Source organism: Lynx rufus, unplaced genomic scaffold, assembly GCF_022079265.1.
Source record: "Lynx rufus isolate CCGP_SWC_20201006 ecotype Redwood Valley unplaced genomic scaffold, mLynRuf1.p SCAF_12, whole genome shotgun sequence".
Lineage (NCBI taxonomy): Eukaryota > Metazoa > Chordata > Mammalia > Carnivora > Felidae > Lynx > Lynx rufus.
Window position 1 is genome coordinate 24,617,013 of NW_025814826.1, and position 20,802 is coordinate 24,637,814.

The 20,802-nt window shown below is 37.2% G+C and overlaps 1 protein-coding gene across 3 annotated transcripts in view; it reads left to right on the forward strand.

Annotated features, from left to right (window-relative positions):
* Positions 1 to 20,564, forward strand: part of TERF1 (telomeric repeat binding factor 1) — a 34,512-nt gene extending 13,948 nt beyond the window's left edge. For 2 of the 3 annotated variants that reach the window (XM_047074025.1, XM_047074027.1), the window contains 6 exons: positions 1,679 to 1,828; positions 2,507 to 2,616; positions 6,034 to 6,096; positions 7,608 to 7,699; positions 14,664 to 14,767; positions 19,426 to 20,564. In XM_047074025.1, the coding sequence (XP_046929981.1) occupies positions 1,679 to 1,828; positions 2,507 to 2,616; positions 6,034 to 6,096; positions 7,608 to 7,699; positions 14,664 to 14,767; positions 19,426 to 19,602 (696 nt within the window). In that variant the 3' untranslated portion in view covers positions 19,603 to 20,564. The remainder of the gene's footprint in view (positions 1 to 1,678; positions 1,829 to 2,506; positions 2,617 to 6,033; positions 6,097 to 7,607; positions 7,700 to 14,663; positions 14,768 to 19,425) is intronic. The other variant, XM_047074026.1, reaches the window with a different exon arrangement.
* The last annotated feature ends 238 nt before the right edge of the window (positions 20,565 to 20,802 follow it).

The window sequence follows — 20,802 nt, forward strand, 5'->3', positions numbered from 1 at the left end:
GGCTGTTACATTCCTTTTACACATCTTTTGTAGAATAAATGTATGTGTTTCTGTTGGGTATATACTTAAGAATGATTTGGTGGGTTATAAGGTATGCACATACTCAGTTTTAGTAGATAACTGCCAGATAGTTTTCCAAAGTGGTTATATCAGTTCCTTCAGTAGTGTGCAAGAGTTCCAGTTGCTTCACAGACCTTCTCTGTTGTTTTCCTTTTAGTATGCTGGCAAATATGTAGTACTATCACGTTGGGTTTTAGTTTCTCTGTCTCTCATGAATAGTGAAGTTGAGCACCTTTTCCTATGCTGGTATAGAGTAGAAGAGTGGTCACCTTAATCCACTTGAGGGACTGAGCTAGGTCAAGAGTAGGTTGTAGTTTTATGTAGACTTAGTTTTTCTCTAATTTGGCCCTGTTCCTAGGGTGTAACCCTCCAGAGATCTCAGCTGAAAGCCTGATATGTTTATTGAGTTTCCTGCCCCCACTTTTTTTTGCCTTAGCCCTGTGAGGCTACTGAAAACTCCACTCTACCTCACAGAAGAGGAAACCTTCCTTACAACCAGGAAGCATAAGAGGAAGCACTTAATCTCACTATCATGAGTAATCAAGGCAATCCCAAGTAATATATTGAAATAGTATTTCCTATACCTCAGACTGGCAACAATTAAAATATCTTAGAATACCAACAGCTGGCCCAGAGAGTGGAGAAATGGTAAGGCTGCCATACCTTTCTCTCAGTGGTGTATGTAAATTAGTACTTAAACTTAGGAGAGCATTTTAGTAAAATCTGTAAGTATGCATTCCAGCAATTCTACTTCTAGATAAATACCCTGGAGTAACTTTTTATTTTTACTGCACATTTTAAAAGCCATGAAGTTTTATTTAAAAACAAACAAACAAAAAACAGGCCCTACTAAGACAATTGGTCTGGAATAGAGCCTGAGAAGTAGAATTTTTTGAAAGCTCTCTAGCTTTAATTGTGCAACCAGCCTTCAAAGAACTGATGTCTAAGAAAAACTTGTAATGTGCGCAAGAAGACATGTAGAGAAATGTTTACCAGTGCTGCAGTAATAGAAAATAGCCTCTAACTGCTTTCAAAAGGCTGGAAGAATGAATGAATAAATGGTATTTTTGATCAGTGGAATATTGTGCAGCAGTAAAAGTAGCTTAATTCTATAAAAATATTATCAACGTGAATAAGTGTCACAGAGCTGAGCAAAATATAGCAAGTTTCAGAAATACACTATGCTAAACAGTACTATATATTTATGGGTGCATACATACATAGTGCAAGTTTAAAGGAATGCATGAATATGATAAATTCTATATTCAGGATAATGGTTACCTTGAGCAGAGGAGAAGCTGGAGGTGCAATCATTTTGGTAATAAACAAGAGCTTTAGTTGTACAGATGATGTTTTATTTCCATAAACTTGGCAGTGGACATTCAGGTTCATAATTTATTTTTTAATCTTTTTGTTATGTGTGTGAAATACAATGTAGTTTTTTTTTTTTTTTAAGTAAGAAAAAATATATTGGTGGGCAGTTTGAAACAGAATTTTTTAAAATCTCCTGTATCCCTGAGTTTATAATGTGACTTTTTTAAATTAAATAATATGTGACAAAATTTGTAATATCTTATTTGTGATTTATGTATTAATATGTTTTTCCTGTTTTCTTTAGCCTTTAAAAAGGAAATTGCTTATGGTAATCTCTCAGAGAGATACATTCCACTCCATTTTTCAGCACTTCAGCTACAACCACATGATGGAGAAAATTAAGAGTTATGTGAATTGTGTAATAAGTGAAAAATCATCAGCCTTTCTTATGAAGGTATGCGTATTTCGAAGAGACTCGAACAATAAGCTAAGGATAAATTGTTATAATAAAGGAGAATACTTGGAATAGAAATCCTTAAAAACTAATTGGAATTTTATTTAGTGATTTTGTAGAAGAATGGCAAAACGTTACAGTTAGTGAATCTCAAGAGTTTATCAGTGATCTTCGCAGTATTTTTTAAATTTTTTAAAATAAGAGTTGGGCAAATTTTTCAAAATAAAAAGTTGGGAAAAATAGGTTAAAGAAAATTTTTGCATTTTTTTGTAAAAAGTAAAATTGGACTGAAGAAAGGCCTTTAAAAAAAATTTTTTGTAACATTTTATCCTCAGTGGAGCAATGAGTAAGGGGGTTTTGTCTTAAAATACCTGGAACTTTTATTTATTTATTTTTTTAAGTAACCCTTTATCTTAATATTGCCTAGCAAGCATTTTATATATGAAATACATGTACAAGGAAAGACCTTCTCCATAAGGCTTAAAAACCAAGCAGGTAACTAATGCAGCTGCTATAGCTATCATACTTCCTGGAGAAAAATACAGCGCAGTCCCTTTATTGACCTGTCAACAGATACTTTGGTTATGACTGTCAAGGAATTAGAAGGCTTAATTTTAATGCTCTTTGTTCAAAATGGCTTCCTGAATTCCTTCCTCTTTCACAACCCCATTTTTTAAGGCAGCAGCAAAAGTAGTGGAAAGTAAAAGAGCAAGAACAACTTCTCAAGAGAAACCTGATGGTAACAGTATTGAAATGGAAACTGGAGCTAATTTGGATGTAGGAAAAAGGTTTGTAAATTCATTAATATATTTTTTGTCTCATGGATACAATATCTTTATGTGAAAGTGTTGCTAGTGAGCCATTTTTAACAAAAATTATTATTATAGAGGGTATGTTTTACTGATTGTTAACATTTGGATATTTGAAGTACTGTACAGTTACTTCATGTTTTATGCACATTGTTATATGTGTTAAGCGGAAATAGTACAGTTTAAATGGTATGAGTAATACCATTTACCATTCTCAGGCAACGTGTGCTCTGGAACGGTGTTGAAGTTGGGAACTTGAATCATCTGTACCCCTTAGTTCTCCGATCCCACATGCCTTCATCATGTGACTCACTATCCTGAGGATTATTCTAGTATTTTAAGATACTGTTCCTACATCTTTAACCTTAAGCTAACCACTTCATCTGGTGCTCAACTGAAGAAATTGGGATTTGCTCCAACGCGGGAGGGAAATAGGCTATGTTAGTCCTACACATAGTAATCCCTCTTATCCATGGGAATGTGTTCTAAGACCCCCCAGTGGAGGCCTGAAACTACAGAAAGAACCAAACCCTAAATATGCTATGTTTTTATCTATACACACATACCTATGATAAAGCTTAGTTTATAAATTAAATACAGTGAGACATGAACCACAATAATCTACTGGAACAGAAGTTATGTGAATGTGGTCTCAAAACATCTTCATGTACTGTACTTCCCCTTCTAGTGACGATGTGAGCTGATGAAATGCGTAGGTGATGAGGTGAAGTGAGGGGAATGACGCAGACACTGTGATGTAGTGTCCGGCTGATAAGATCCTCAGGAGGACGATCATCTGCTCCCAGATGCAATTGATCGGGGGTAACTGAAACTGTGCAAAGCGAAACTACAGATGAGGGGGACTACTGTATTGAGAGACAACTTCAGTCTCCAAAATTATGTTTTAGAGATTTTCAAGGGTAATTTTTACCTTTTGTCTTGGCTTAGGAACTAACCTTATTGAAGAAGGTACACTCTACCGTGATAAAGTTCTTTTCTGTTGAACTTATGGTCCATTCCCTCTATTCTTCCACCCTTAACCCATGGCCAGATAGTCATGTGGTCTCCAGATCGATGTATTTTGCAACGGATGTAGTGTCTCTCATTTTGGCGGGGGGGGTAGTGGGGGGGGGCTGGCCATCACTCGAATGCTGCAGGTTCCTCATCTTAACTACTTATTTAGAGATGGGGATTGGGGTTCAAGTTGGATAGACCTCAGGACTAAGCTTAGTTGTCTTATAGTTCCTGCTTCTCCCTACCTATTAATGTGATCTGCTCCCTTACTGGTTCATCTCCCTAAAAACTCTATTAAAGTCTTATGATTTTCTAAGATCCATTTTAAGAAGTAGATCTTTTTTTTTTTTTTAATTTTTTAATGTTTATTTTAGAGAGCCCAAGAGAGTGAGCACAAGCAAGGGAGGGGCAGAGAGAGGGAGACACAGAATCTGAAGCAAACTCCAGGCTCTGAGCTGTCAGCACAGAGCCTGATGTGGAGCTCAGACCCACAAACCATGAGATCGTGACCTGAGCCGAAGTCGGGCGCTCAACCGACTGAGCCACCCAGGTGCCCCCTAGGTTTTTCATTTTTATTGGCTCATTTATTTTATTTTGTTTAGTATATCACAGTTTAGTGATAATACTGAGACCCAATACATTTCGGTGGCCTAGCCTTCTTGCTCAGGCTAGTGCTGCTTTAAAATAAAATTAAAACTTGCCGTGATTTATGCAGGTGATGGATACATTTCCTCTCATATAGTACTATCCACTTATTCAAATGTCCTCTTACACAAGACACAGTTTAATCATTGTGTGTAAACAGAACTCTTGATATTCTCATCTGTCTCTGTACCCTGACTCTCCTCATACATCCAGTTAACTCCCCAAGTGTTATGAATACCATCTCCATGCTTCTTTAATATATTGTTTATCACTTGTGTCCTAGGTTATTACTTAGCTTTGTACCATACAAATCCATCCTTGACATGATTTCTAGAGTTAGCATCCCATAAAAATAAATCTGTTTAAATCACTTTCCAGCTTAATAATCTCTTTTGGCTTTCTGTTTTCTAGTTAGAATTTATTGCCATGGCTTGCAAAGCCTTACATCTCCCCACTTTCTGTTTTCTTCACATACAACCTTACCCTTAAGCATTAATCTCTCCCTGCCCACATACATGGTACTTTCTAGCAACACAGAACTTAGTCCTGACCCTCAAATATGACAAGCTTTTTCATGCCTGGTCTCTTGCTTTAATTTTGAATTCCCTTCTTTCTGTTCTCTCCAAGGCATGCCCTTACTTGCCATTCAAGTTCTGGCTCAAAACATCACCTGATCTCTGGATCAGTCATCCCTTCTGTGCTCCCACAGCATTGAGTCATATCTCTGTAAAAGGACTTATCTTGGATAGTAACATACCTATTTACTTTTCTGTATTTCTCACCAGATTGAGGATCCTTTAAAGGTTCTTAGTTAGCCTTGTATCCTTGGCATTTAGTTCATTACGAGGCATACATTAGAACTTGCAATGCACTAAACATGGGGAGCAAAACTAAAACTAGAGACAAAATAAAGATCAAGAACCAAGCAATTATCAAAACCATTCTAGAAGCAAATAGGATCAGGACAAGTAAAACATCAGATTTATCAATATAAGGACAAAAGTTAGCAGAACATAAGTGAACAAGGATAGAATCAAAGTGTGATTGTGAAATCAGACAAAAGATGAAGCCTTCATGTTATCAATGGTAGATGCCAACTTTGCTTCGATAAAGCTTACAAACTATTTCAAGGCATTCAGAAGTACAGACATGAAACACGAACAGTACCTAGTTTGTTGTTAAAATTTATAGACTTAAATGCTAAAGAAGTTGAGATGGGTAGCTTCAAGGAGGGGTGAGCATTGAGCAGGGCCTTGAAGGATAGTTAGGATTTTTACAGTTGGTTGAGGAGGAAGTGTCATTTTAGGAGAAAAGAACAGTTCCAGTGAAGACACAGAGGTATGTAAATGGTCATGCTTTTTTGTGGAAGCTTAAGTTTAACTTCAGCAAAAGAGATGAATTTGTTAAAAAGTTCAGTTGGAGACTCGTGGGGAGGGCGAGAAATTATACTTGCATTCATGGAGATAAGGATCCATGGGAGAGTTTTTGAAAGTGACATGAATGCTGGAGTACATTAACTTTGCTTGACGTATGTTTATGAAAGCTTGATTTGATATCTATCTGGTCTCATATCTGGGCAGAAATTATCCATGTTGTAATGGACTATCTGTATGTCCTAATGTTACCAGGGTTTCTTTTCAAAGATATTTTGTATAAATTGAAGTATGACTTGATTATATAGTATTATCCTTGTGAAAAGTTTCTTTTGTTTATATTCTTACAAATTTTCTTTTAAAGTGTTACTACTGACAAAAAGTCTGCTGGAACTGAATCCTCAGAGGGTACAGTATCTTTATTGAGGTGAAGTAAATTGACATTTTTCTTCTCTGTCTTTAAAATCTTTGATTGAGGCACTTCATGCAGACCTAAATATGTTATAACTGTCATATAAATGGTGTGATTTAGAGAATATTGCAGGTGCCTGCTTACCTCAACAGATATTCAAGACCCTGACATGTCTTGAAATTCAAAACTATAGAGACCTGCCTCTGGGATCCTGGGTTGTCACACATTGTTTCCACAAGGCCATTTTTGGTAGACACATATAGGGAGTGCTTGAACTTAAAGCAGATGTTTAACAAACTCTCATTCTGGCCCAGAAACAAGGATCTGTTGCTAGGGGGTTGATTACATTTCTGATGAATATTCTAAATTCTGATTTTATGAAATTACTTGAAAAAGTGTGTTTAATTTACTAGAAATTTCGTAACAGACAATCTAGCATATTCAGAGAGCAGAAAGTCTACATGAATGATTCCAGAGATGGAGCATTTGGGATGCGAACACTGAAATAACATGATAAAGGCACCACTTGGGGGTAGAGAAAGATCTGTTAATGACGGGAAGTGCTTACAAGGATAGTGAATGATCCTGAAGAATGGTAGCAGGTGGTACACGTCAGTGGCATGAACTGCAAGGGCTAAGGTTTCTATGGAAGCAGGCATTCATTAGGAAATGAAAAGTATAGAGACCCATCTCTGGGACCCTGGGGTCATAGAAGGAAGAAGATTAAGCCTGCTCTACTTAAGCAGGCCTGCTCCCCAGCTTTGTTGCAGCCAGGAGGCTGGCACCAAAAGGCTGCCTCCTAGCCCTTCAGGAGCCAGCCCAGTCTGGAGGGCCTTGGGGTACCAGAGCCCTCCCTAAGAGGGAGCTAGTTTTTAGACAATGGGGAGAGGTGGGGGAACTGGTGAAGAGATTGAAAACAGCATTCCAGAGAGCACAATAGAAAGTTCTGGAAGGGAGAGAAAGGATTAGCAGGTTGCGGGGTAAAAATAGAGATTTTAGGTGGTGATAAAATCATTTCCTAGGCTTAGATGAGCTACTTTTTTCATCTAAACTAGCTCCTTTATAAAACTGAAATAATAACAACTTTGCAGGGTTGTCAAAAAATTTTGCCACATTCTGTATTTCCAGCCTTCCTGTCAGAAAAGCTCTCTTTGGAAGCTATAAAGATAAGTGATACCTGCCATTATATGTAAAGGAATTTTGTAATTTCTCTTTTGGGAAATAAACTTAAAAGGCATGGGAAAGAATGAAAGTTCATAGCTGATAGTCTGAGGTGTTTTTTTTTTCTTCATCTAATTAGAAGGCCAAAAGAATCTAGAGTTCTAAGTAGATGAGATGGAAGAAATAAGTGATGGGAAGAGAGGGAAGTAAAGACAACAAAAATCTTAAGAGGCCAAGGTTAAGATGGGGCACTCAGCAAGAAGAGCACCAAAGGAAAAAGGCCAAAGTAGAAGGTCCTAGAACAGAGGTTAAGACCAATCATCTACCCTTTTTATAGCTTTTCTATGCTTTTATGTTTAATTTAGGTCTCACAAGAATCTCTTTCTATCTAAATGGAAACACAGAAGCCGACAGCAAGATTTTAATAAGAAAGAGGAAAGAGTGGAAACTCTTCAAAGTGAGTACTCTTATTACAGTTTTTAGAAGTGGAGAATTGAGGTGTCCTTGAAAGTGATCCAGCCTTTGACCTTCCCACCACAGCGCACAGACACATTTCAGAAAACTGAAACAGAGGATTAGATGTCATAACCTCATAGAGTTAATTTAAAAAGTTAGTGATTAATTTAGAAAGTTAACTGTTCTGATTGCCTAGTTTAATTTTGCTATGCTGGTACACTGCTTTTCTACCTTAACTTTATTCAGGAACTTGAGGTAGTTACTTACCTGAAACGTATAGTTGTGATCATGGTAGTTATGTTCTACGAAGTCACCATGATTAGTGAATACTGAACCATTACAGGGGAATTACAAGACCAGATTCTTTTGAGCTTCTTGTCACCACAGTTTTGTTACCTGGTAAATATATAACCTTGTTCAGTGTGTTTATATGTTTCTGTTTAAAGACACTTTAATATATAATGTTAATGCATTAACCTTGAACTCACGGCCAGTAGCACCATAATTCATGCCTGGATGAAGCTTACCTAACACACACATTTTTTCTTTTGGGAACATTACAGTCTTCTTGCACTTAGGAACTCTAGACAGCACTTCCACAATGCTTTTGGGAGCCATTTTTAAACAGCGAAATTACCCAAAAACACAAAATGTAGCATTAAATAGAGTGTAAAAAAGACAATTATTTATAACAGAGCTAAAACATGAAAGACAGAGCTTCACCTTGCTTAACCTCAGCTAGGAACGTACACTTCAGGGGAGTTAAATTTTTTGTTGTTCTGCAGTGACCACAAAAGCACTCTACGTATTGATTTTTGAGTTACAGGTAATTAGTAGGGAGGTGAATTCACAATTACAGAACCCAGGAATAATGAGGATTGACTGTAGAATCTAGCTACCCTCTTCATTGCATTTAGAATTTATTCTCAAAAAAGGCATCGCTGGATTTAAAAAACAAGCAACAAGAATCAAAAAATCTTGAAAGCAGTCCATAATTATTTAAATTACAATTTGATTGTAAGTTTCTTCTTGGTATATATTCATTCAGCAAATGTTTATTGAACCTACACTATGTTCTGGGTACTGTATGAATAAATGCAAGGATATTTAAACTGTTGCTGCACAGTATTGTTTACTGATCCATATAACACTAGTAGATGTGCCAGCTTGATGCCAGGGACAGAGTGGGGCTGCAGTAGGTACTAAATGGATAAATTTATTCATAGCTGATGGCTGATGACAAGGCTGGTATTCATTGATATTTGTAAATTGCAGCTCTGAAATGTTTACATTCATAGATACTATTATCATCCTCATTTTAAAGATGGCAAAGTTAAACTCAAAGAAATACTTGCTTCATGTTGTTCCAAAATTGTTCTGCATCTATTGCTGCAAAATAGGAATCAATAATAAACTAAAATAATTTGGGATTCTGGACTTTTAATTTCATAATACAAAACTCAAAGAAATGGAAACATATACTTTTTTACATTCTAAATAGTTGATCAGTGGCTAAACTCTGAGAACTATAAATAAATAACCTCATTGCAGAGTGGTTTGACGGTGACTGTGGATGTTAAGCCTGGAAGATCTTGTGAGTTTTTGTACATTTCTTGACTTTTTGTTACGTTAGTAATACATACATACATACACATTTTTTTTTTTTTTAACCTTCCAGTTTGGTTAAAAGGCATGCAGTATCCTCTCTTCATAGTTAGAGGATATTAGTTTTGTTTGTGCTTAACAGTTTTTTTCAAAAATTTTTAAAACATCTTTTTAAAAAAATTTTTTTTTCAGATTTGTAAAACTGCCATGTACTTGTAAAAAATCAAGTGATTCAGAAAACTTGAAAGAAAAAAATCCCCTAAATTCTTTCTGTGCAGAAAAAACTTACCAGCATTCAGTGAGGTGATAATTAGTATTTGAGTTAAAAGCTTTCTGTATGTAAACTCATTTAATTCTCAGCAATCTTACAAGTGCTTTTTTTTTTTTTAATCATCCCCATTTTACAGGTGGGGAAGCTGATACAAAAAGAGATTAAGTAAATTGCACGTGGTCACAGAAACAGTGAACAGAAATAGAATTTGAAATTAGACGTTCTTTTTTTTAAGTAAACTCTATGCCCAATGTGGGGCTTGAACTCATTTTGCCAAGATCAAGAGTTTCATGTTCTTACCAACTGAGCCAGACAGGTGAAATTAGACATTCTGACTGAATAGCCCATACCTTTAATTGCTGAACTAGACTACTTCAGTGGAAGAATAGATAGCCAAATAAAAATTTAGAAAAATGTGATCAAGTTACATGTTACTTTAAAATATATTTACATTTAGTTTCAGGGGCACCCGGGTGGCTCAGTTGGTTGAACGTCTGACTTCGGTTCAGGTCGTGATCTCACAGTTCATGGGTTTGAGCCCCGCGTCAGGCTCTGTGCTGACAGCTCAGAGCTTGGAGCCTGCTTCGGGTTCTGTGTCTTCCTCTCTCTCTGCCCCTTCCTTGCTCACACTCTGTCAATCTCTCTCTGGAAAAATAAACATTAAAAAAATTTTTTTTAATTTATTTACATTTAGTTTCTAAAGAATGAAACTGAAAAATTCACTGACTTTATGTAAATACTTCATGTTTCATAAGAAGTATATCAGTAATCTATATGATTCCTCCAAAATGAAGGATAAAGAATATGAACTGCTTCAAGAGGTTGGGTCAGGTTGCCTCTGTAATCATAGATTTAAACTTTAGACTGTTGATTGATTTTTATTTAAAAAGGGTGAGATTAGCAAAAAAAAAAAAAAAAAAAAAAGATCTCCCCCAGTTACCCAGTTTTTCTTAGTTTCATTTCATATGTTCAAGGTTTGTAGCATTCTTTTCTAGCCATAATTCCCAAAGTAGTTTAATCTGTATTTAAATTGATTTATTGCTTACTACTGACCCTTTGACCATGATGTCCCCATTCCTTAACTCTTGTTTGGCTATGGTTTTTTAATCTTTATTTATTTTTGAGGGAGAGAGAGAGACAGAGACAGAGCGTGAGTGGGGGAAGAACAAAGAGAGAGGGAGACACAGAATCCGAAGCAGGCTCCAGGCTCTGAGTTGTCAGCACAGAGCCCTATGCAAGGCTTGGACCACAAACTGGGAGATCATGACCTGAGCTGAAGTCAGATGCTCAACCGGCTGAGCCACCCAGGCACCCCTTGGCTATGGTTTTTTAAAGATGGGATTATAGGTGTTATAATTTCTGAAGATTTATATCACTGAGAATGTCTATTCTTCTTTTTTCTTTTTGGGATGAGAAAGGGAATTTACTTGCTCATGATACTTCTAAGTTCAGATATACATCGCCTTCAGGTGTGGCTGGATCCTGCTCCTCAAGCATTTTCATCAGACCTGCTTCCTCTGTGTCTCTCAGCTCTACTTTGCTCTGTTGGCCTCCCCTCTAGGAGGACCTCTTTTTTTTTTTTTTAATTGAAATATAGTTGACACAGAATGTTACATTAGTTTCATGTATAGAGCATAGTTATTATAACAACTCCATACATTATGCTATGCTCACCCTAGGGGTAGTTACCATCTGTCCCCATACATTGTTAGTGCAATGCCATTGACATAGGGATCTATGCTATATCTTGAATGTGTAGTGTTTTTTGCTTAAAGGGAAATTTGGCTAAATGTAATATTCTTTGGAAATAGTTTTTTTTATAACTTTATGGATATCAATTCATTATTGTTTTACTTTGTGAGGGCTGCTGTGGACAAGTCTGATGCCAACCTGACTTTCTCCCCACTTTGTATATGAGTTGCCTTTTATTTCTAGATTCACAGATCTTTTTTAATATTTGCACTTAATACTGTAAATTTCCCTTTAATTACTGCTTTAGTTTTATCCCACAGATTTTGAGATGTTGTTTTTTCATTTAGTTCAAAATATTTTTTCATTTCCCTTAAGACTTTTTCTTTGACTTACGGCCTATTTACAAGTTCTTTGTTTAATTTCCAAATATTGAAAGGTATTCCAGATAATCTTTCTCTTATTGCTTCCCAATTTAATTCTGTTCGGGACTGAGAAAATACTTTGTAGGATTTCTTTCTTTTTTTAAGTTATTTGTTTTATGGTGCGTAATATGGTCTGTCTTGGTGAGTGTTGATGTACACTTGAGAAGAATGTGAATTCTGTTGTTGAATGGAGTGTTGTAAAATGTCAGTTAGGTCAAGTTGGTTCATAGTGCTGTTCCGATTTGGGTATGCTTATTTTTGCCTACTTGTTCCACCAGTTTCTGAAAGAGAATACTGAAACCTCCAACTATAATGATTAATTTAGTTATTGATCTCTGCTAATTTATTAATTTCCTTTTTGTTTTTATAGTCCTCTAGCACCTGTTTAAACAATTTGCAATAGGAAAATCTCTGTTCATAACTAGTGTGTTTTCCATTTTCCTGGTTGGAGCCTGACTAGAATATATGGTCTGTTCCTGCAACAATACCATATTGTATCAATTACTGTAGTTTTATAATAACTCCTTATGTGATAGAGCAGTTCCCTTCATCTTACAGAAATATTTTGACTGTTCTCGGTGTTTTGGTCTTCTGTGTTGTCAGGAAAAAACCCAACTTCATAGAGGATTCTGCAGGTGCCACAAGTAGACAATAAGACCTAACAAGTCAGAGCAAAACAGTTTGTTATAGCACAGCAAAGCATGGCGTCCACATAGTTGTGCTGATTCCTTTATCCCAAGTCCCATAGACAGTGTAATGGCCCCAGATAGACACTGTGCAGGCAATGGGTTGTATGGTAACTGAGGAACTTGATGCCAAGGGCCTAGCACTTTTTGAATAAGCAGCAAAACATGATAGCAAACAAGCTAGTTCCCCCCCCTTCCCCACCCCCACCCCCCCACCCCCCCTCCCAGCCCAAACACCCCTGCAGGAAAGAGTAGTTATGTGGTGCTCAGGCTGTGGTTCCTTTGACCTACTTAGGTGCCTATTTGACTACAAAACTGCTTCGTATCAGGAAACAAAGAAGCCTTGTACATTCAGCAAAAACTGAAGGGATGCTCAGGACCATTGGCGGACTACTTCTCATAACACATATAATTTTAGAATAATCTTGTTAAGTTCTACAAAACACCCTGTTAAAATTTTTATTTGAAGTTGCATTGTAGGGGCACCTGGGTGGTTAAGCATCTGACTGTTGATTTCAGCTCAGGGCATGATCTCATGGTTTGTGATGTGGAGCCATGCATCAGGCCCTGTGTTGACAGTGAGGATTCTCTCTCCCTGCCACTCCCTTGTCACACAGGCTCGCATGCTCTCTCTCTCAAAATAAATAAGTAAACGAGAAAAAAATATTTTAGGGGCACCTGGGTGGCTCAGTCAGTTAAACATCAGACTCCGGCTCAGGTCATGATCTCACAGTTCATGAGTTCAAGCCCCATGTCAGGCTCTGTGCTGACAGCTCAGAGCCTGGAGCCTGCTTCGGGTTCTGTGTCTCCCTCTCTCTCTCTCTGCCCCTCTCCCACTCGCTCGCTCGCTCTCTCTCTCTCTCCTTCAAAAATAAACATTAGAAAAAAATGTTTTAATAAAAAATATTTTAAAAGATGAAATTCCATTGTAAACAATAGATACTTTTGGAAAAAATGGACACAGTTATTATATATTAGTGTTAATTATAGACTTTAGTTATAGACTATGTTATATGAAGTCTTCCTATGCAGCATATTTCTCTTAGATTGTCTCATATATTTTCTTATAATGTGTAGTGTATATATATATACACATACATAGTAAAGCTTTATAATTTACTATATACATACAGATCTTGACTACTTTTGCTAGATTTATTTATAAGAATATTGTATTTTTGGGGCGCCTGGGTGGCGCAGTCGGTTAAGCGCGTCCGACTTCAGCCAGGTCATGATCTCGCGGTCCATGAGTTCGAGCCCCGCGTCGGGCTCTGGGCTGATGGCTCAGAGCCTGGAGCCTGTTTCCGATTCTGTGTCTCCCTCTCTCTCTGCCCTTCCCCCGTTCATGCTCTGTCTCTCTCTGTCCCAAAAATAAATAAACGTTGAAAAAAAAAATTTTTTTTAAAGAATATTGTATTTTTTGTTACTATTGCATATATTATCTTTTGCTTGTTTTAATTAAGTATTTTAACTGCTGCTAATAAACAGAAATACTATTGAGCTTTGTTTAATGATCTTATATCCAACCATCCTGCTAAACTCTATTTGTAGAGATTTTCAGTGTTTTTACATAAACAGTTTTCTTTCAATAGTTAAGTTCTATTTCTTTTCAGTAACATGTACATTTATTTTTGTCTTACTAAACTGACTATATGTAAAAAAGAAGGAATGGGGAAGGGTTACAATTCTTACACTAGGTCAGATATTCCTTAAGCATTATCCTAAGTAAATTTCAACAATCCTGTAAGATAAATATTACTCTTTTTTTTTTTTTAATTTTTTTTTCAACGTTTTTATTTATTTTTGGGACAGAGAGAGACAGAGCATGAGCGGGGGAGGGGCAGAGAGAGAGGGAGACACAGAATCGGAAACAGGCTCCAGGCTCCGAGCCATCAGCCCAGAGCCCGACGCGGGGCTCGAACTCACGGACCGCGAGATCGTGACCTGGCTGAAGTCGGACGCTTAACCGACTGTGCCACCCAGGCGCCCCAACTCATTTTTTTTTTTTAAGCAGATGATGAGAAATGGTTCTGGGAGGTAAAATAACTTGTTTAAAGACATATAAAAGAATCAGCATCAGCATTCAATACCCCCAATGATTTTCGGAAACTGATCTTTGCATTGTACCGTGCTGCTTCCAGATTCAAAGGGGAAAAAATTAAACAGCCAGAGTTCTTTTATTTAAAATAGCTAAATACTAGATAGGAATTTCATGGAACCTTTAAAAATATAATCCCCTTTTTTATTTTAATGTGACACAGTTTTTGATGACTATATTTCTACATTTAGGTAGAGGAAAGGAAAAAAACAGACAAACCACTGAAAGCAAGAGAAGACACATTTTGAACAGTCAGCCAGTAACTTCCAGAAAACGTCGATCTAGGAAAAAACAGGTATTCATTATATTTCCTTATTTTTGTCTCCCTTCCTGTCTTTGGTTTTCCCTAGAGACTCCCTAGTAAGAATTTGAAGCAGCTTTTCCAGCTGAGGCAGTTGTTTTACAGGAGCCCAGATACCATGGTGAGATGCAGGAGGAGGGGAAGTATTCTATAGTTTTGTGATTTTTCTAATTCGTTGACTGAGTTGTGTCCCGGGCTAAAACCATCCAATGTGCTTCTCAGCTTTTATTTCCTCTAGCGGGGGCTGGAGTTGGCTGGAGAGGAGTTGGAGTTGTGGGCACCTGGAGTTTTTTAATTCAAACTTGTCCACAGTGAGTCTCCATCACTTCACCCATCATAGTTACGTGTTTCTATCAGTACTGGCTCTAGCTGTGAGCCTCTTTTCCTGATAAGCTGTGATTCTCTATATCACCCTTTTTGTTTTTCTAGTTTTTATGTTAGCAGTTTGCCTATTGGCGTTAATTCTCTAGTGGATCTACAAAGAGTCGTTGACTTTCAGTTTAGTTTTTTTCTTTTGAGAACTGGAGTGATCTTTCCAAGCTTTTTATATGTCCCAGAACTAGAAGTCTCAGCCTCATACATTTTTTTTTTTAATTAATTTATTTTGAGAAAGTGAGCACAGGCTGGGGAGGGGAAGAGAGAATGGAAGGGAGAATCCCGAGCAGGCTCCCCACTGCCAGCACAGAGTCCCACTCGGGGCTTGATCCCATGAACCACGAGGTCACAACCTGTGCTGAAACCAAGAGTCAGATGCTTAACCAGCTGAGCCACCAGGTGCGCATCTGCCTCATAATTTTTTTTTTTAATGTTTATTTATTTTTGAGAGAGACAGAGTATGAGCAGGGGAGGGAGGGACAGAGAGACAGACAGACAGACAGATGGACACAGAATCCGAAATAGGCTCCAGGCTCTGAGCTGTCAGCACAGAGCCCAAGGCTGGGCTCGAACTGGGGAATGGCAAGATCATGCATGACCTAGGCCAAAGTCAGACGCTTAACCACCTGAGCCACCCAGGCACCCCTGCCTCATACTTTTAATTGACCTTTCCCTGTAGTTCTTCTGTCAACAATTCCAAATGAGATCGTACATGTTATTTATAGATATATATAAAAAAAAAGTTTTTTTCTTTTTTTGGTATTTTAAAAAAAACACGGGTTATCAACTACATAATTTAAATAATAGAACATAGATGGTATTGTCTGTCACTGTTTACTATTGCCAAAAAAGAATTCTTTGTCTATCACAAGTACCTCATTTTATTTTTAGCTTTCCACTGTTGGCTTTTTGGTGGGACAATTTTTTTTCAGTTGAGTGACAGATTTCATCTTATTTTGTGTTAACATTTTCATTCTTTAAAAAATTTCATTGCAGTAGTCTGTACCTGATTGGACAGATTCTCCTTGCTGCATTTGTCTGTGACACAGACAAAGGTATTTCTGCCTGCCTCATCACAGTTTTATGGGTTTTTGAGAGAGAGAGAGTGCACATGTGCACAAGCAGGGGAGGGGCAGAAGGAAAGGAGAGAGAGAGAATCTTAAGCCAGCTCCACACCCAGCACAGAGCCCCACTTGGGGCTTGATCTCCTCGATCTCTTTGATCTCCTGACCATGAGATGATGACCTGAGCTGAAATGAAGAGTTGGATGCCTACCTCAACTGAGCCACCTAGGTGCCCCATCGTCACAGGTTAAAAAGAGACTTCCTTTTGTAAATGTATTCTATTAAAGAGTAAAAGTAAATGTCTTTCGACAACAAAGACTTTTTTCCCCAGAGATGGTATGTAATGGGAATTACTGTAACTGGGGGCTTTTTGGTACTATAAATAGTATCATTTTAAGGCATTATAGAGCATTGGTTTTTTCTTCTGAAAGACATTAAAAATGACAATACGAGGGGCGCCTGGGTGGCGCAGTCGGTTAAGCGTCCGACTTCAGCCAGGTCACGATCTCGTGGTCCGTGAGTTCGAGCCCCGCGTCGGGCTCTGGGCTGATGGCTCAGAGCCTGGAGCCTGTTTCCGATTCTGTGTCTCCCTCTCTCTCTGCCCCTCCCCCGTTCATGCTCTGTCTCTCTCTGTCCCAAAAATAAATAAACGTTGAAAAAAAAAAAAAAATTTAAAAAAAAAAAATAAATAAAAAATAAAAATGACAATACGATTTTCAAATATAAGTTACATAAAACATTTTTAACCATAGGAGAGAAATGGTGCGTTTTAATTTGTTATATGCTCTTTATATTTTGCGGGTTATGGGCTTGACCAGGGTTGTTATTTTTTTTATTGATTCTATGTATAATATTTCAAGGAAAGCAGGGGCGCCTCAGTGACTCGTTTGAGCATCCAACTTTGGTTTAGGTCATTATCTCAACAGTTTCATGGGTTCAAGCCCCACATCGGGCTCCACACTCTGTGGAGCCTGCTTCAGATTCTCTCACTCCCTCTCCATCCGCCCCTCCCCCACTCATGCTCATGCGCACACATGTTCCCCCCTCAAAATAATTAAATAAACTTAAAAAAAAGAAAGCAAAAAGACAGAAAAGCACAAGGAATACAGATTTTTTATGTCCCAAAATGTCATCTTAAACCCTTTGTTTATTATATGATATTATGAATGGAATCTAAGAAGTCAGATATCGAAAATGAAGAAACGAAAAAGAGGAAACGAAAGAGTAGACTCAAATGAAATTGTACTGTCCTTGTGTTTTCTTTTTGTTCTGACACCGTGAAGCCAATTGTGGCATCAACTCCTTTTATAGAAAGTAGGAGTGGACCTCTTTAAACTTTTAAAGATGATGTTATTATTTGCTATATGATCACATGTTCCATATGATGTTTTGCAAGACCCTTGCCTTTAAATCACAGATGAAATTAAGTTTGCAAGATTCCAAACATTCAGATCAAACAAAAGAAGGCATAAACAATCGCAGAGTAATAATGCATCAAATTAAAGTAACTCTTTTTCAAGAAGAAAAAATTAAATACTTAATGTTAAAAACTGAGGTTAACCTTCACTTGACAAAATTATAACTAACTTCTAGGTGAGAGGTTGGCAAACTCTGCAAAGGGCCAGGTAGTGAATATTTTAATAGGCTTTATGGGCCATATACTGTTTCTGTCACATATTTTTTTCTTCTTTAAAAAACTTATTTTGAAATGTAAAAACCGTTGTTAGCTTCTGGTCAGTGCAAACAGCCTAAGGCTGGAGTTTGGCAGTAGCTTGCTAACCTCTGCTGTATGTGATCCACTGGAAAATACTGTTTAAATTTGTACCCAGAAACCTAAAGGGGATTCAGGCAGAGAATATTAATTTATTTTTTAAGAGATCTGAGCTTTTGTGTTGTATCAGGTACCATCTGTGCATTCTATTAAAAGTAATTAGCTCAGCTTAGAACAAGAAAACTGTGGTGTATATCTGAAATTTGCATAAACCAATGACTACTTTTTATTTTTTTCTTTATTTTTTTAATGTTTATTTTTTTATTTTTGAGAGAAGGAGTGCACACATGAGTGGGAGGGGCAGAGAGAGAGAGAAACACAGAATCCCAAGCAGGCTCCAGGCTCTGAGCTGTCAGCACAGAGCCCGACACGGGGCTCGAACTCATGATCCGCGAGATCATGACCTGAGCTGAAGTCCAAAGCTTAACTGACTGAGCCGTCCAAGCACCCCGATACTTTTTAAAACCAAACAAAACTGGAGTGCCTGGGTGGCTCAGTCAGTTGAGCATCCAACTCTTGATTTTGGCTCAGGTCATAATCTCACGGTTTGTGAGTTCAAGCCCTACACTGGGCTCTGCGCTGACAGCACGGAGCCTCCTTAGGATTCTGTCTCCCTCTCTCTCTCTGCCCCTCCCCCGCTTGCTCTCTGTTTCTCAAAATAAATAAAAATAAACTTAAAAAACTGAACAAAACTGTAGCAACTTCTTACATAACAGAAATTCTTAACTTGGGGATTGTAAAAGTGATAGATTTTTTTTTTCACACTTATTTTTTTTTGTGAGAGAGAGCGTGAGCAGGGGAGGGGCAGAGTGAGAGGGAAACACAGAATCTGAAGCAGTTCCAGACTCTGAGCTGTCAGCACAGAGCCCAATGCGGGGCTTGAACTCACAAGCTGTGAGATCATGACCTGGGCCAAAGTTGGACGCTTAACCGACTGAGCCACCCAGGCGCCCCATGATAGATATTTTAAAGGAGAGTCTAGGTAGCCTCTGAAATGTTATGTAAAATTTTGTATACCTTCTGTTGTCTGTGAAATGGATCCACAGCTTATAAGCTGTTACAGAAATCTAAGAAATGTACATGCAAATTCTTCCTCCTTTAGAAACTTTAATACTGGGGTGCCTGGGTGGCTCAGTTGGTTAAGCGTCCGACTTTGGCTCCAGTCATGATCTTGTGGTTCGTGAGTTCAAGCCCCGTGTCGGACTCTGTGTTCAGAGCCTGGAGCCTGCTTCGGATTCTGTGTCTCCCTCTGTCTCTCTGCCCTTCTTCTACTCACACTGTCTCTCTCTCTCTCTCTCTCTCTCTCTCTCAAAAATAAACATTAAGAAAAAAAAAGAAACTTTAATATTATTTTGATTAAAAACAGTTGGATTTATAGTATGTTCTTTAATTTTTTAAAGAATTTTATTTCTGTGAATAACTGTTCTATATTTTATCATAAGGCATGGCTCTGGGAAGAAGACAAGAATCTGAGATCTGGTGTGAGGAAATACGGAGAGGGACACTGGTCTAAAATACTATTACATTATAAATTCAACAACCGAACAGGCGTCATGTTAAAAGACAGATGGAGGACTATGAAGAAGCTAAAACTAATTTGCTCAGACAGTGAAGACTGAATGTGTTTGTAAAAGCTTGGTAAAATGGCAGTTAAATAGTTTGATCACGGCATTTTGTTTGAAACCGGTGGTCATTGATGTGTCTTAAAATTCTTATCTAAAGCTTTACAGTATGATTACAGTGTCACTTTAATCTGAAGATTGATTCTATAAGAGTAAAATTCTATGCCATCATTGCATTCTTAAAGAATATTTTTCCTTTGAAAAAATGTAAATTTGTTGAACCCTGGTGCTTTCAATAATCTTATCCCCAAATCCTATCCCCCCGCCAAAAAAAAAAAAAAACCCATGAAAACCTGGTAAGAGAAAAAATGTATTCCTGTTAACCTATTCTGCATCTGTAGGCTGACTTCACCTTGGTAACACACATAAAAGTAAAATTTCTCTAAGACTTGATTTATGGCCTTAATATATTAGTTACTAATATGCTTATTTATAGAATGTACAAAGCAATCCATGACTTGTAATATACTTAAATTTTCCTTACAGTAGTTTCATATAAGGGAGAAAACTTAAAAATAGTAATATCCATACAACAAAATTTGTACTATTACCAAGAATAGCTTCATGTCTCATTTAGGTACATTTAACTTTGTTTCAGTGTTAAAAAAATCTGCTTTATAATTTGGTCCCATAAATACCAGTTTCTATGATATTTTCATTTAATACATCAGTATTGGGCCTAAGTAGTATTCTGTAAATGCTTAAATTGGTATTAACCATGATTATTTGATGTCTGTGTTAAATGCTAAATAAACAATGTCATAATACCTTAACAATTTTAAGTTCTCACCAACCTTTTATTCTTTAGAGGATTTAGTCATAAACCAAGAGCATTCTTTGATATTTGGAGTCACATGTGCTTTATTTAATGAGTGAAAATATTGAAGTATTGGTGTACAAAATTAAATGGGAGTATTTTGTAATCTGTATTTCATTTCTTATTAAAGTTGCATACATTACTTTCCCATTGTTCCTGAATTTATTTTCTTATACATCTAGTAAACGGAAATGTGGATAATTACTACATGCTTCTTGACTGTCCTTTACTAGTTACTGCCATTGCTTATTACAGACATTTTGATGGTTTGTGCCAAAGCTAGCGACAAGAGCCAAAATGGACCTGTAAGTAAACCTCATTCCAAACATACCATAAATCATCAAATTCTAAGTTTCCATTAACTGTGAGATGTTCAATTA